This window comes from Cimex lectularius, unplaced genomic scaffold, assembly GCF_000648675.2.
Source record: "Cimex lectularius strain Harlan isolate CLEC.00 unplaced genomic scaffold, Clec_2.1 scaffold425, whole genome shotgun sequence".
NCBI classification, from domain to species: domain Eukaryota; kingdom Metazoa; phylum Arthropoda; class Insecta; order Hemiptera; family Cimicidae; genus Cimex; species Cimex lectularius.
In genome coordinates this window covers 129683-142615 of record NW_019392959.1, presented here as the reverse complement: position 1 = coordinate 142615, position 12933 = coordinate 129683, and the positions used below count along the sequence as shown (strand labels likewise).

The following is a 12933-nucleotide window of genomic DNA, read 5'->3' as shown; positions in this document are numbered from 1 at the left end:
TTATCGTCAATACAGAAATTGGGTGTAAATTTGTTAGTCAAACCTGAAAAAAATTGAAAATATTTAAAAAAAAAACATTTCCACAATAGAGAGACTGATATGGCAATTTTAGCATATCTATTGGAAATAACTTCAAATGCTCAAATAATAGAAAGGGGAATTAAAAAAAAAAAAAATTAAATAACACTGTCAGGTAAAATCTTGGATTTCTGTTTTTTAAACTAAACAGTGCAAAAATAAATAATGCACTATTATGCCAAATTATTTTCGTGCCATCAACTTAAAAGTTTGCTATTTTTGTACAATTAAACAAAGTCTCCATTTGAAAAAAAAAAAAAAAAACCTATAACAATTTCTCGGATAAACTATTTGACTGTAGAATTGAGGAGAAAGTTAACTATAGATAAGATTTAAGGGATTGGATGTTGAACATTTATAAAAACTAGAATAAGTAAGAATTTATGTTTGGAACATTTTCAGCTACTTATAACTTAAAGACAAGCTTTAAAATCACATGAATTTGATTTATTTATAGATGTTTTTATACAAAATAAATGGGACACGTACATACGATATTAAATTCTTTTCTTTCCAATAAAAACAGGCCCTTAAACAATTTTCAGATTTTATGGGTTTCTGGCTGACAATGAGAACCAAGACAAGACCAAGACTGAAATTTTAATATTTACCAGTTTAACCCCCTTGAAATTTTGAGCGGTTTATACAGCCTGGTGAGAATAACCTTTCAATCGAAGAGAAAAATGCATTTGAGTAAATTATGTTGCTGGATACACCTTTGAGTTTTAAGATTTTAAATAGATGGAATAAATGTACAAAAAAAATACAGTTATTCAACATATAAAGAAACTATCAAAACTAAATCCTAGGAAATGAAAACTTTAAAAGCCAATTGGCCAGAAAAAACCGAACTCTTGAATTGTTGTATTTCAGCGAGAAATAATCATTTGACTTGAAAAAAGAAAAGGATTCACTCTTGCTTTCTTTTATACGAGGCTATGCGAGAGATTTATTTTTTCTTAGTACTTACTACTTGGATGAATTAAAATTCTAATCAAATTCGTGTGATAAAATATTCTGTGTAATAAAAACTCAAGCTTTACTTTAAACCAAACAAAATAGCAAGCAATAGGTTGCATAAGAAATATATACTGGTAAGATTTGATATAAATATAGTAGAAAATATCGTGTTTGCACTCTGTATTTACAGAGAATTGAGTTTGTCTTGTATTTTTAATAATAATAATGAAATATATATACATATATATATATATATATATATATTGTTATAAATTTGTAATATTCCTCAATTGTTTCTATAAATAAAAAATGATACTAAATGTATAAATGATCTGTTAAAGATGAAAGTATATAAATAGAAAAATCTATAAGCAATTACATAGTTCAGAGAAAAATAAGTGTCTTACAAATGTACATATAAATATAAAATTACAGTATAAATAAAGTAAACAAGACATTCTTGGGTATAGCTAGTGATATGTATTATGGTTTTGTATATTTATTGCTGTGATCTTTGTGTAATAGTCTTCACTGTTGCCACATGTCTTTTCTACTCCCAACAGTAATAAAAGAGGAAATGTGTTATAGCCTTGTTTTTCCTTTCTTTCTTTTTCTTTTTATATACTCTTTACGCACTAAATGTAAGTTTAAATAGTTTAAATTGTTTTAAGGCCATCATCCAATATGAGGGTTATTTGTTGCCTTAACAGAGTGTAGGTTAGGATGGTACGCGGTTAGGGCGAGGCTCGGATGCAGGGCCTAAAAAGTATACCTCGGGTTGGGTTGCCTTTACTGTTTGATAATTGCATCGTTACCTACACAAATTATTCATTTGTATGTGCATGAAGTGCTACCATCCACATCCTTCCCCAACCCGGCAACTTGGAGAACCCATTTACCTCAAGATCCCTTGACCGAAAAGACCCAGATCCTTTCCATTACTATAACTAATTAAGGTTTTTAGTTGAGATAAAAAAGTCAATGGCACGAGCGGGATTCGAACCCACGATCTTCGGCTTGATAGCTGCTGCTATACCACTTGAGCTATCGTGACCTCGATCCTCTCAGACACCAACTTCCCATCTCAAGTGCACCTTTTGAATTTTCCCTCCTTTTTGCCATTTTTCAATGGGAAGTTGGTGTCCGAGTGGATCGAGGTCATGATAGCTCAAGTCAGAGATCGTGGGTTCGAATCCCACTCGTGCCATTGACTTTTTATCTCAACTAAAAACCTTAATTAATTGGTCAAGCGGACCATGAAATTACTGAATTTTTCCATTACATTTGTAACACCATTATACTTGTGTCAATTTCTTTTATTATTTATTTTATATTTTCAGAAATAGGTTAGTTTTCTTTGAATTGCAGCTTTTTTATTTTTTCTTTTTTTTTTCTTTAGCTTATTGTACTTTATCCCTGGCTCCATTTTTGGGGGGCTCGCAACACAAGTGTGAATTTGAGCCCCCAGTGTTCTTCCATCGAAGAAACTCATTTTTGAAGGGGGTTGGGACCAAATTGAGGGTTGCTGAGATCTGATCCCGCTCCTTCCGTTGATGAGCACCGTGTCAATTTTGAGGCGATGGTGGGGATGGAACCCACGACCGTGGGATCTACTAGCCGAGTGTCTGACACCTTAACCACTCGGCTACTGCAGCCCCTGCATGTCGCACCGATAAAAGTCATATCGGGCAATGAAAGATCGCTTCATGTTGCATCACTGTCGCATCGCTCCAGTGGGCATCATGCCAGAGATGGCCGTGAGTGAGCTCCGTGAAGGAGGATCCCAAAGTTCGACTTTTTATTTTTGAATTAGAAACCTTAAACCAAAGCATTTAACAGCAATAACATTACATACAAAAAAAAATCATTTAGAAAGATAAAACCTAATTATAAAATCTTAAAATAGGAAATTATAAAAGGCATTTCTGTTTTGATAAAATGGAATATCATGAGAAACTAGTGTTTATTTTTTCTTAAAGACTTGAGAACAAAATTATGAAATTGGGCTGAGGAATCTTTGGTTAGCAAGTATGTAACTTTTAAAACGGCCAAGCCACTGTTTCCAGTATTCTTTGCATTCTTCAAGATTTACGTTGAAAACGTCTGCTTTGGTGCCATCGCTGTAAGCCACCACGACCATGGCCCCTTGCACCTGAATATCATACATTTTGTCATAATTGAGAGCACCGATGTAGGCACTGAGCTGGAGAGGAGCGTCGAAAGTGTGTCTGACTGTGGGCTTAGGCTTGTCGGATCGTTTCCACTCGATTACAACGGGGATGCCTCTGAAAAAAAGAAAAAAAAGTAAAATACATCAAAGGAATGAGTAAAACATGAGTACTTGTATCTGGCGATGCAATCTACGACTCCTCTGTAGCCGAGTTGAGAGTGAATCACTTGACTTTCAAGGACGCTCACGTCCGAAATGTTATTAAGTACATCTCTCACACTTTTGAACGTTAAAGAGGATGTTTCCTCAGCTTTGCCGGTAGCAAGCGTCTTAAGATATCGGTGTACGCTTCCATGAAAATCACTACCTTTCTTTAACTGTTCTAAAAAAGCAACATTTTTAAGCAACCTTTTTCTTTAAAAAATAAAAGGTAATAATAATAAAATTTGAGAAAAAAATACATAATTAAAGTACAGCGAGTTTAACTTAGTATTGATTGTTGGATTGGATACTAGCTGCAAGTAGTTTTATTCATGCTCAATTTGTTCACACATTTGACCTCTAACATAAATTGTATTGCATACCAAATATAAATTTAGAAACAATAAAAATTGATATAAAAAAATTTCAGGCGAGGCATATTATTCTTTGAAGAATTTTAATATTTTCAAGAATTTTACAGTTGGAGTTTTATTTAAGAGATGTAGAAAACCAGTTTGAGTTTACCTTTGTAGAAATCTTTGAACCCGACTTCACCGAGTTGGTTGATCATCGTAGTCCTCCACTTGGCCAATGCTGCTTTGGAAGCATCACCCATGGTAGAGTTCAGTATAGTAGTGACTGAAGGAATGCCTTTTAGCTGTTTTTTAAGCATCAAGTTATTAGCGATGTCAATTGAAATTACGCCTTGCTTGATGGCATAATCTGTCTTGGCGGGGTTGAGCATTGGAAAGCCCAAAATCCTGTGCTCTGCGACCAAGCACTCTTTGCATAATGTTGGATCTAAAAACGGAGTTGTTTCTTTACTGAACTTGTCAAAATTGAACATGAACTCATGACTCAGGTCAAGAGGAGGGGTGTGGGAAACTGTATCAGGTCTCAGTTCGATATTATCTTTCACAGTCAAATTTGTCGGTTTAGCGGCATGACTTGCAGCCATCTCGCCATCATTCCTTTCTATTTCCTTTTCCTTAATAGTATGAGTAGTAGCCTGTGCTTTTAATAACGCCTGTTTTTTCATATCACTGACTGACGTAAGTGGCTTTATCTGGGGTAGTTTCGATAAGAGTGAGTGTTTCATGGGTATTCTCTTACCTTCATTTTTCGCCACTATCTCATCCTTTAAATTTTTCAGGGACACACCCAGCTTAGATGGAAAAGACTGATTGTCATCTGTCGGGGCCGTTTGTGGCTTTTTCAACTGATTAGGTGCAGCTGTTTGTGCTGCCAGTTGAGGTTTGACTACCTCAGGATTACTAACCTCAGGAGCAACTGTTTTTGCTGCCGGTTGAGGTTTGACTACCTCAGAATTATTAATCTCAGGTACTACTGTTTTTGCTGCCGGTTGAGGTTTGACTACCTCAGGATTACTAACCTCATGTGCAACTGTTTTTGCTGCTGGTTGAGGTTTGACTACCTCAGGATTACTAACCGCATGTGCAACTGTTTTTGCTGCTGTTTGAGGTTTGACTTCCTCAGGATTACTAACCTCATGTGCAACTGTTTTTGCTGCCGGTTGAGGTTTGACTACCTCAGGATTATAAATCTGTGCGTAATTGTATGGGCGTAATTTTTTGTCATGAGTGACCTGTCCTTCGGACAAATCTTGATTTTCCACCCGTTCTTTTGCGACTGAATTTGGCTTTACGAAGAGAACCTTGTTGTATTTTAAGGGAGGATTTTCTGCAGTTTTATTTGCCAATATCTTGGCTTCTTCTTTGGGTACTTTTTTTTCAACTTTAGCACTATTTTTAATAAGATCCGGTCTACTGGAATTGGGGATGAAAACACTCACCTTAACATTACCAGAACTCTTGTAGAGGAATTCCTTTTTGGGTGACGGAGCATCACTTTGGAGTGTCGACTCAACAAATTGCTTGACCCCCGGTTTAACTGTTTCTTTCATCTTGGATAATTCATGTGCTTTCATACCATCGCCAGAATTCGTTTGAGCAATCGGAATCAGTTCTGGTTTTGATAACTGTGCCCCCATCACACCTACTCCCGGTTTCACAATGACTTCTTGTTTGGACGGTTGCTTGCCATAGGGATTAATAACTGCAATTTTTTGCCTGTCTTTAACATCATTTACATGCTTGATGGCCATATTAGAAGTACTACTTTGTTTTTTCAGATTTGTCATAATGTTAGCTGCAACTTTTTGAATAATGGGTTTAGCTTTGTTAAGAGTGGGTTCATTTTTAACATTTTGTTTTGCTTTCTTATTTAAATCTGATGTTTTCAAGTTGCCCATTTCATGATTCTGTGGAGTTAAATTATTATTATTAGTAGGAGATTTAGATCTGACAGATTCAACAGTTTTTGTTTCACAATCTCTTATAGCTTCCCGATTGCCAAGAATTGGGCCACAAGAATCGTTTTTAATCTTCTCTATCAACATCTTTGACATTTTCGCATCATCGGTAGGTTCATCTCCGTTACCTTTGCCACTCGAACTGCCTTTTTTAACATTACTGCTTGTGGAAATACTCTCTCTGCTCAATTTATTGCTTAAAGCATTTTGGTATCCATATTTTCCGTCTAGAATATCTTTCAAGATGGTCCTATCTCTTAGTGAAAGGCCATCTTCTTCTTCTGCTTTTAAAGTTACCAGTGCCTTCATTTTGGCGTCGACTATTTTCTTTGGTGTAGTGGAAATCGTAGGTTTTATTTCCATCACTGGTTTGGAGGTCACATGGTTTTTTCTACCAACCCATTGCTCAACTGGCTGATTTTGGCTTTTCTCTACATCTTTAATCCTTTCTGTTACATTTCTTTCATCGTTCATTTTAACCTGTTGGTCGACCCTTTTCGTCCCAGTAGATTGAAAGTAAGCGCTTTTCCTTTTGGCTACACTTTCTTTAGGAGACAAACCCAAAATAAGATCAATCTGCTTAGGGCCAATAATTTTTACTTTTTCCACGCTTTCTTTAAACGGACGTCGTTCGTTATCAACCTTCGGAACTGTTTTTTTCGTTTTATTCTGATTCTTTCTAATAACGATTCTCTTTGGTTTATTGGTGAAAGCAATTTTCATAGCCTTGTTACTTGCGCTTATACTTCGAGCTAGCTTTACCAGTTCGGCGTGTTTGGCCTGCCTCATCAGCAGTTCAGAAGACAAGGGGTGAACTTCGAGCGGTTTAACGGAGTTCACAACATCGACAGGAATAATCAGGGGAATGGGGGAAACTTTCTTTTCGTCAAAAGATTTAATAGATGTGAGCATGTTTTGAAAGGCAGGAGACACCTGGTTACCTTTTTTGTGCCCGTCGGAGCTGTTGAGAACGGCGACCTTTGCCTTGGACTGCTCGATGACAGAAAGAGCATCGGTGAGCTTCTCCTTAGTCCCGAACACCTGCAAAACAGTTTCTGTACTAAATGGAAAAGGTAACCGTTTGTCAGTGAACTTCTGAACTTCGACAATTGATATCTCACTCCCGCTCGCTTTGCTCGAACTTGAAATTACAGTTTTTGTAGCCACATCAACATTCAACTTTCCTTCTTGCGACTTTTTTGCAGAGTCATGTGATTGCCTCGACTGGTTTATAGTGATTTTTTGCGAGGGAGAACATGAAAAAGAATTCAGTCCTTGACAGCTCAACTGTACATTATTGGTGTCTGCCAAAACTTGATCATTTTCATTATTCCTCAACAAAAGCATATTCTCATCCAAAGCGTTGTTATCAAAAACCAATTGTTCACTTTCTTGCTCGGCATTATCATTAAATATATTATTTTTACTGCTTTTTGAAATCAAATGCAACAGATTTTTTTCCGTGTTGTTATCGAGGAGAGTGAAATCTGTGTTGGACAAGGTTTTTGACTCTAGTCCTTCTTTCACCTGTTCTGTTGCCTTTTTCAAAAGTGGCAGGTGATATTTGTCTGTTAACAATAATAAATCATCATTTAATGAATTGTCAAGTTTAGTTAGCTCTTGTTCAACCCCATTGGTTTCCTTCTTAAAGTTTTCATAATTTTCCTTCAAACGATCTAACTTTTCATTCATACCACAGCTGAATTTCAAAAAATCTCGACTAGTTGTCTTTAGTTTATCTTTAGCTTTGTTCATCTCATTGCCTTTGTCTTTTAGAGTGTCTAAAATGCGGTTTGTTACATATCGGTCGTTTTGAATGATTACGGCAGACTTATCCACAGAATTTAAAATATTCAAAACATTCGTAGGTTCGGGCGAGCTGACCGGTAACTTTTCTATGGGGCCTTTTTTCAAGAAATCTTCAAAACTATTACTGTCACTACAGATCATTTGATCAGTGTCTTTGATCATATTCATTATGCTTACTATACTCGTAGGGTTGAACTGTTCTTGGTCGATATTCGGTTCGCTTTCCGTTGAATTCATCTGACCGGGTGTCACTCCATTAATCTTTGAATTGGGCGTAACCAATGTAACATCCCCTTCTTTCACCGTACAAGGCACCAATACAATGGGAGTCATCAACGAGATGCTCTCTTCTCTTTCTGCATAAGGTTTGCATTCGGAATTTTCCGGAACAGAGGAAAGCGATATATTTTCCAACTTACCAGGGCAAGGATTCAGTTCCAATATTTCCGGTTCAGACGTAAATAACGGGATATTCTTCTCTTGGATTTTCTCAACATCTTCATCCATTAGACTCGTCTTGCTAGCCCTGTTCCAATAATGTTTGGGACGATCTGCCGATACGATGGTCATTTTCACATCAGACGGAGGATAGAGTTCGGTTCCGACTGCCGGGCCAATGCAAACATTCTTATTCTTCCAGATCACATCGGACGGAGTCGAGCCTAGTAGCTTCTCTTCGACTATACAATAATCTACCTCCGCCTGGAGATTCCTCGGTGGCTCTATCAGGCTACAGTTTGATTTCACCTCTTTTTCCTCTGGTTTCTCATTGTTGTTTATCAGATCGAGCAGAGACTTTCTGTAAGACATATCATGATTGTTTGAGACCTCCATTGGCTCGACCCCGAGATCCATGCACATCTCGACATTCAGATCCTTATCTTCTGCCGTTTTCCAATCAGAACTGTTACTGAAAATGCTGAAACTGTTTTCGAGATCCGAGAATGTAGGGAGTGAGAAATTGGAAAACAAATATGTGGGGATACTGTGACAACTGGCGTCTTGGCTCATCCCGTTCTTGGAGCGAGCTCGTTCGATTTTGCTCTTAACGGAATCATTCTGTCTGGGCGGCTCTCGAGTGATGTCACCCGACTCTTGCTTCCGCCCGACTGTGTGCGTTGATATGTGCTTCACAAATTTTGTCTGTGTCTTCTTTTTCAATTTGCGAACAAGAAGCCTCGGAGGGTAAAAGGACTTTGTACAGCTATGAGAACTACCGCTTACCTTGGAGGATGTCTTCTTCCCGTGAGTCCCCCTGCACACTTGGAAGGCGAAGGACTTGCATATGTCATTTTTTATGTGCTTTAAGTTCAGCTGTGAGCTGCACCAAAGCGATGACCGAATAGATTTCATTGTTGTTCTGATCAAGCAGCTAGAATTTTGTCATTTTTGTTTTAATTTTCATTTGGAGTTTAATTTAACCGTGTGGCGGAGACATAGAGGCCGAAGATAGATTTGCGATTAATTTACTTTAACATTAATGTTTTTAAATTTGTTAATCCATCAGCTGAATTTCATTTTACAATCAAAACGAACCATTCACATGACGGCTTAACTTAAACGAATTTAACTATTTTAACAAAAAACGCTAATTCACAGAATATGAAATCTATTCGGACGATAGAAAAAGACATGGACAATGCACAGGAGAATTTTTAATATTTTTAACTTACACTTTTCTTTTTAAAATGAAAAAAAGCCTTATCTCTTATCAGTTCATTATCAACAAAAAGGTTTCTTTTATCACCGATTTCTGTTCAGCATTCGGCCTCGGTGACCAGTGACGGCTGACTGTCCAGTCGAGACTATTTTGGTGCAATCTTTAAAAAAGAATTTTCATTATTTATTTATTTAATTTTGGAAACAATCTGAATTAGCTGAAGCTTCTCTCTCTTCGATCCTTCATCAATAGAATAGCTAGGAATTCTATATTTAAAAAAAATAGCATAACCCCGACCTAAGGAATATCGAGTACGCTGGGGTGAGTGCTAAGTTACTGTCGTATACATATCCAAGACATAAATTTCTAACAGTATGTAAACAGATATAGCGATTTTATGTGACACTCGACGTATATTTCCGCACAACAGTATCAGATTTAAACGTACCTTAACTTTGCGATTTTTAGCATCTGGTAAGTAAGGTACTAGTATTAAATAAAAATTGTAATATTAAATTTTAGAGTTTTGAAGAATGGAACCTTTTGATTTTAAAAACATTTTTTGTAAAATTGGTCCCCTTGCATCCCAGAGATACCAAATCCAGATAAACTAGTGTAAAAACCGACTTGCTGTAGCTTTGAGATTTATAGTATCTGGTAAGTAGGTACTATTATTAAATAAAAATTGCAATTTTAATTTTTTTTAGATTTAAACCACTCTTCTTTGTCTCTCAAGTTTACGCGACACTTATTGCAATGATAGAAAAGTAAACGAATGGCCAACTTTTGCGACATGTGTCGAACTGGTTGAACTTGCATCTAACCGGTGTTTACACCTATTGATATAGAAGTGTCGACACAAATAACTAGTAGTTGAAATATATATCTCTGACATAACTTATTCACTGTTTACATCAGCTACGATTTCTGTCTGATATCCTGCAATAACTTTCAGATGTAAATGTACCTTTAGAGCAAGTTGTTCTGTTACACTAATAGCTTTTCTGAATTTGGTATCTCACTTTGAAATAAGAGGACAAATTTTACAAGCATGTTTTTCAAAATCGGCAGGTTTCATTCTTCAAAAATTCGAAAACTGAATTGGATTCTCAATACGTTGCTAATTGATTAATTGATTATAGGCACACAGTCTTTTTCAATTCTCGAACCCATACAGAAGCCGGCAGCAACGGACAAGCCGGCGTAAAAAGCGGGCTGATCCTTTCTTATATAAATTCAATTTATGCAATTACTTTTCGCACGGTGGTCTCTACGGAGACCTGGATAAATACCATTTACATAGAAATATCCATGGAAAAGTCCACGTCTCCTAGACCAATTCAATTCGAGGGGTGGATTGAAGTGGGAAGTTGGTGTCCGAGGGGATCGAAGTCACGATTGCTCAAGTGGTAGAGCAGCGGCGTATTTAGCCGAAGGTCGTGGGTTCAAATCCCGCTCGTGACACTGGCTTTTTTTATCTCAACCAACACCTTAATTAATGGAAAAAGAATTTATTTGGTCAAGGGACCACAAAACCTAATAAAATTTTAGTTTATGTTGAATTTCATAAGAGTGAGGACCTGCGACATTAAATATGTCCAAACTAGATTTTACTCAAATTTATTTGTACGAATTTAAACTTGAGCGAAGTGCGGCCCAAAGCTCGCATAACAGCAATACAGTTTGAGGGGAGGGAAACATTAGCGAATGCATGGTGCACCGATGGTTTCAGAGATTTCGTCTTGGAGATTTCGATCTCGAAGGCAGGGAAGGTCGCGCTAGGCCTTCCGTTTTGGACGGCGACCAAATCGAAACGTCGATTGAAGAAAAATCACATAAGACAACACGGGAAATTGCGGAAGAGCTTAGTGTTGACTACTCAACCGTTGTTCGCCATCTGGAGCAAATTGGTAAAGTAAAAAGTGGGTACCGCACCAACTAACCGAAGCCCAAAGAAATCGACGCAGAGTTTGCACGTCTCTTCTGTTGCCCGACCAAAATGATCCATTTCTCGCCCGAATCATCACGTGCGATGTGAAATGGATTCTATACTATAACAGGAGGCGTACAGGTTAGACAAGGATGAAGTGCCAAAACTCTTCCCGAAACCAAATCTTCAGCCAAAAAAGCTCATGGTGACTGTTTGGTGGTGTACGGATGGGGTTGTTCACTATAATTTCCTGAATTATGGTGACACTATCACAGCAGAGAAATATTGCTTAGATATTGACAAAATGCACGGGAAACTGCAACATCTTTGTCCAGCATTGGTAAACCGTAAGGGACCCATTCTTCTTCAAACTCCAAAACCCCCAACCGATCACCGGTGTTCAGCCGGGGCATCTCCTAAACCAACTCGAGGGCCTCGAAATCTTAAAGCCGAGAACACATTACCCGATGCCACGCTATGCGACGCTACCCGACGCAAATCCAAAGTACAATTTACCATAAGAATGTATTACCCCTATGCACATCTGCCCGATGCCACGTAACGCTACCCTACTCTATGCTCTGCGATCCCCACAGTCCAGATTTCGTCGGGTAGCATCGAGTTCAGTCGAAAACAAAAGGACCGGACACTCATACTTTTATTCAAACTACATGTATTATTGTCGTTATATTAATTACTTATTTTAATGTTAATTACTTAATTTATTAATTACTTAAACATACTTATTTTAATATAAAATATAAACCAAATTAACCTAGATCAAAAATTCATTAGTTTTATTTATTTTTTTAAATTCGTTTTATTGATTTGGTATAAAATTGATCATAACACCGGAATACCATTTTTTGATATAATGAATTTAACTAACAATTTATTACACAGATTTGCTCATAAAATTTAACTAACAATTTATTTCATGGTTTTGCTCATAAAATTACACTATTTTCATCGAGTAGCGACAGAACAGGACGCTCATATGTTTTGTAGTTTATTTCAAACTAAGCATATGCAATTTCGTCATTATATTAATTACAACATTCCTATTTTAATGTAAACCAAATTAAACGAGATCAAAAATGCATGGGTTTTTATAAAAATTATTTAATTATGATGGTTAAGAAAAAAATTTATCAGAACACCGGAATAACTTTATTTAGAACAATAAGTGTAACAATTTATTACATGGTTGTGCTCATAAAATTTAACTAACAATTTATTTCATGTTTTGCTCAAAATAATGCATTAAGAACAAAAGAGGTGTTGCGATTGTGATTATGATTATTGTGATACACGCTGGGTGACTGTACGTGGCGTGCGCTTGACGTCGCATAGATGTACACACCCTACCAAAACGTGACAAGGCGTCGGGTAGCATCGGGTAGCGTCGCATAGCGTTGCATCCGGTGTGTTCCCGACTTAACTCGAGTGATGTATGATGATAGCAAGTCACAAGTGTTTGTTTACCTTAGGTCCACCTACCTCGGAGTGTCACTACTGAGTGAGAAAATACAAGTCAATTAGTCTTTATCAACGTTACGTTTGCTTGTCACATACTTAATTCTACAATTTTTAATTTTAAATAAAACGAAAAAAAATTCTAATTTTTTGGTTTTGCCGGCCCTTCCAATAATTTAAAAAATCCACTATTGGGATCCACGATATGTGTTTCAACTAAATAAAGTAGGTAAAAACTAAAATTAGTTATGTATCATGTAAATGATAAATACATAGAAATCAATAGATAGATTGTTTAGTTCCAATTTATGTTATTT

The 12933-nt window shown here is 36.8% G+C and overlaps 1 protein-coding gene across 2 annotated transcripts; it reads right to left on the bottom strand.

Moving 5' to 3' along the window:
* Nucleotides 1-2982: 2982 nt before the first annotated feature.
* LOC112127924 lies at nucleotides 2983-9217 on the bottom strand. 2 transcript variants are annotated; one of them, XM_024229483.1, is made up of 3 exons: nucleotides 3935-9217; nucleotides 3380-3590; nucleotides 2983-3323 (listed from the first exon to the last, which is right to left on the bottom strand). In XM_024229483.1, the coding sequence occupies exons 1-3, from the start codon at nucleotides 8901-8903 to the stop codon at nucleotides 3032-3034; spliced, it is 5472 nt and encodes a 1823-aa protein (XP_024085251.1). In that variant the 5' UTR covers nucleotides 8904-9217; the 3' UTR covers nucleotides 2983-3031. The 2 variants fall into 2 exon arrangements, 1 of the variants encoding a protein (XP_024085251.1); XR_002910774.1 differs by having other exon boundaries at nucleotides 3075-3323; nucleotides 3380-3585.
* Between the last annotated feature and the right edge of the window lie 3716 nt (nucleotides 9218-12933).

Bases quoted from the DNA above. Each gene is read 5' to 3' on its own strand.
- LOC112127924 (XM_024229483.1), bottom strand. From the start codon at position 8,903: ATGAAATCTATTCGGTCATCGCTTTGGTGCAGCTCACAGCTGAACTTA. The intron at 3,591-3,934 runs GTAAACTCAAAC...TTGCTTTTTTAG, and splicing joins GTTCAAAGATTTCTACAAAG to AACAGTTAAAGAAAGGTAGT. The intron at 3,324-3,379 runs GTACTCATGTTT...TCTTTTTTTCAG, and splicing joins GATTGCATCGCCAGATACAA to AGGCATCCCCGTTGTAATCG.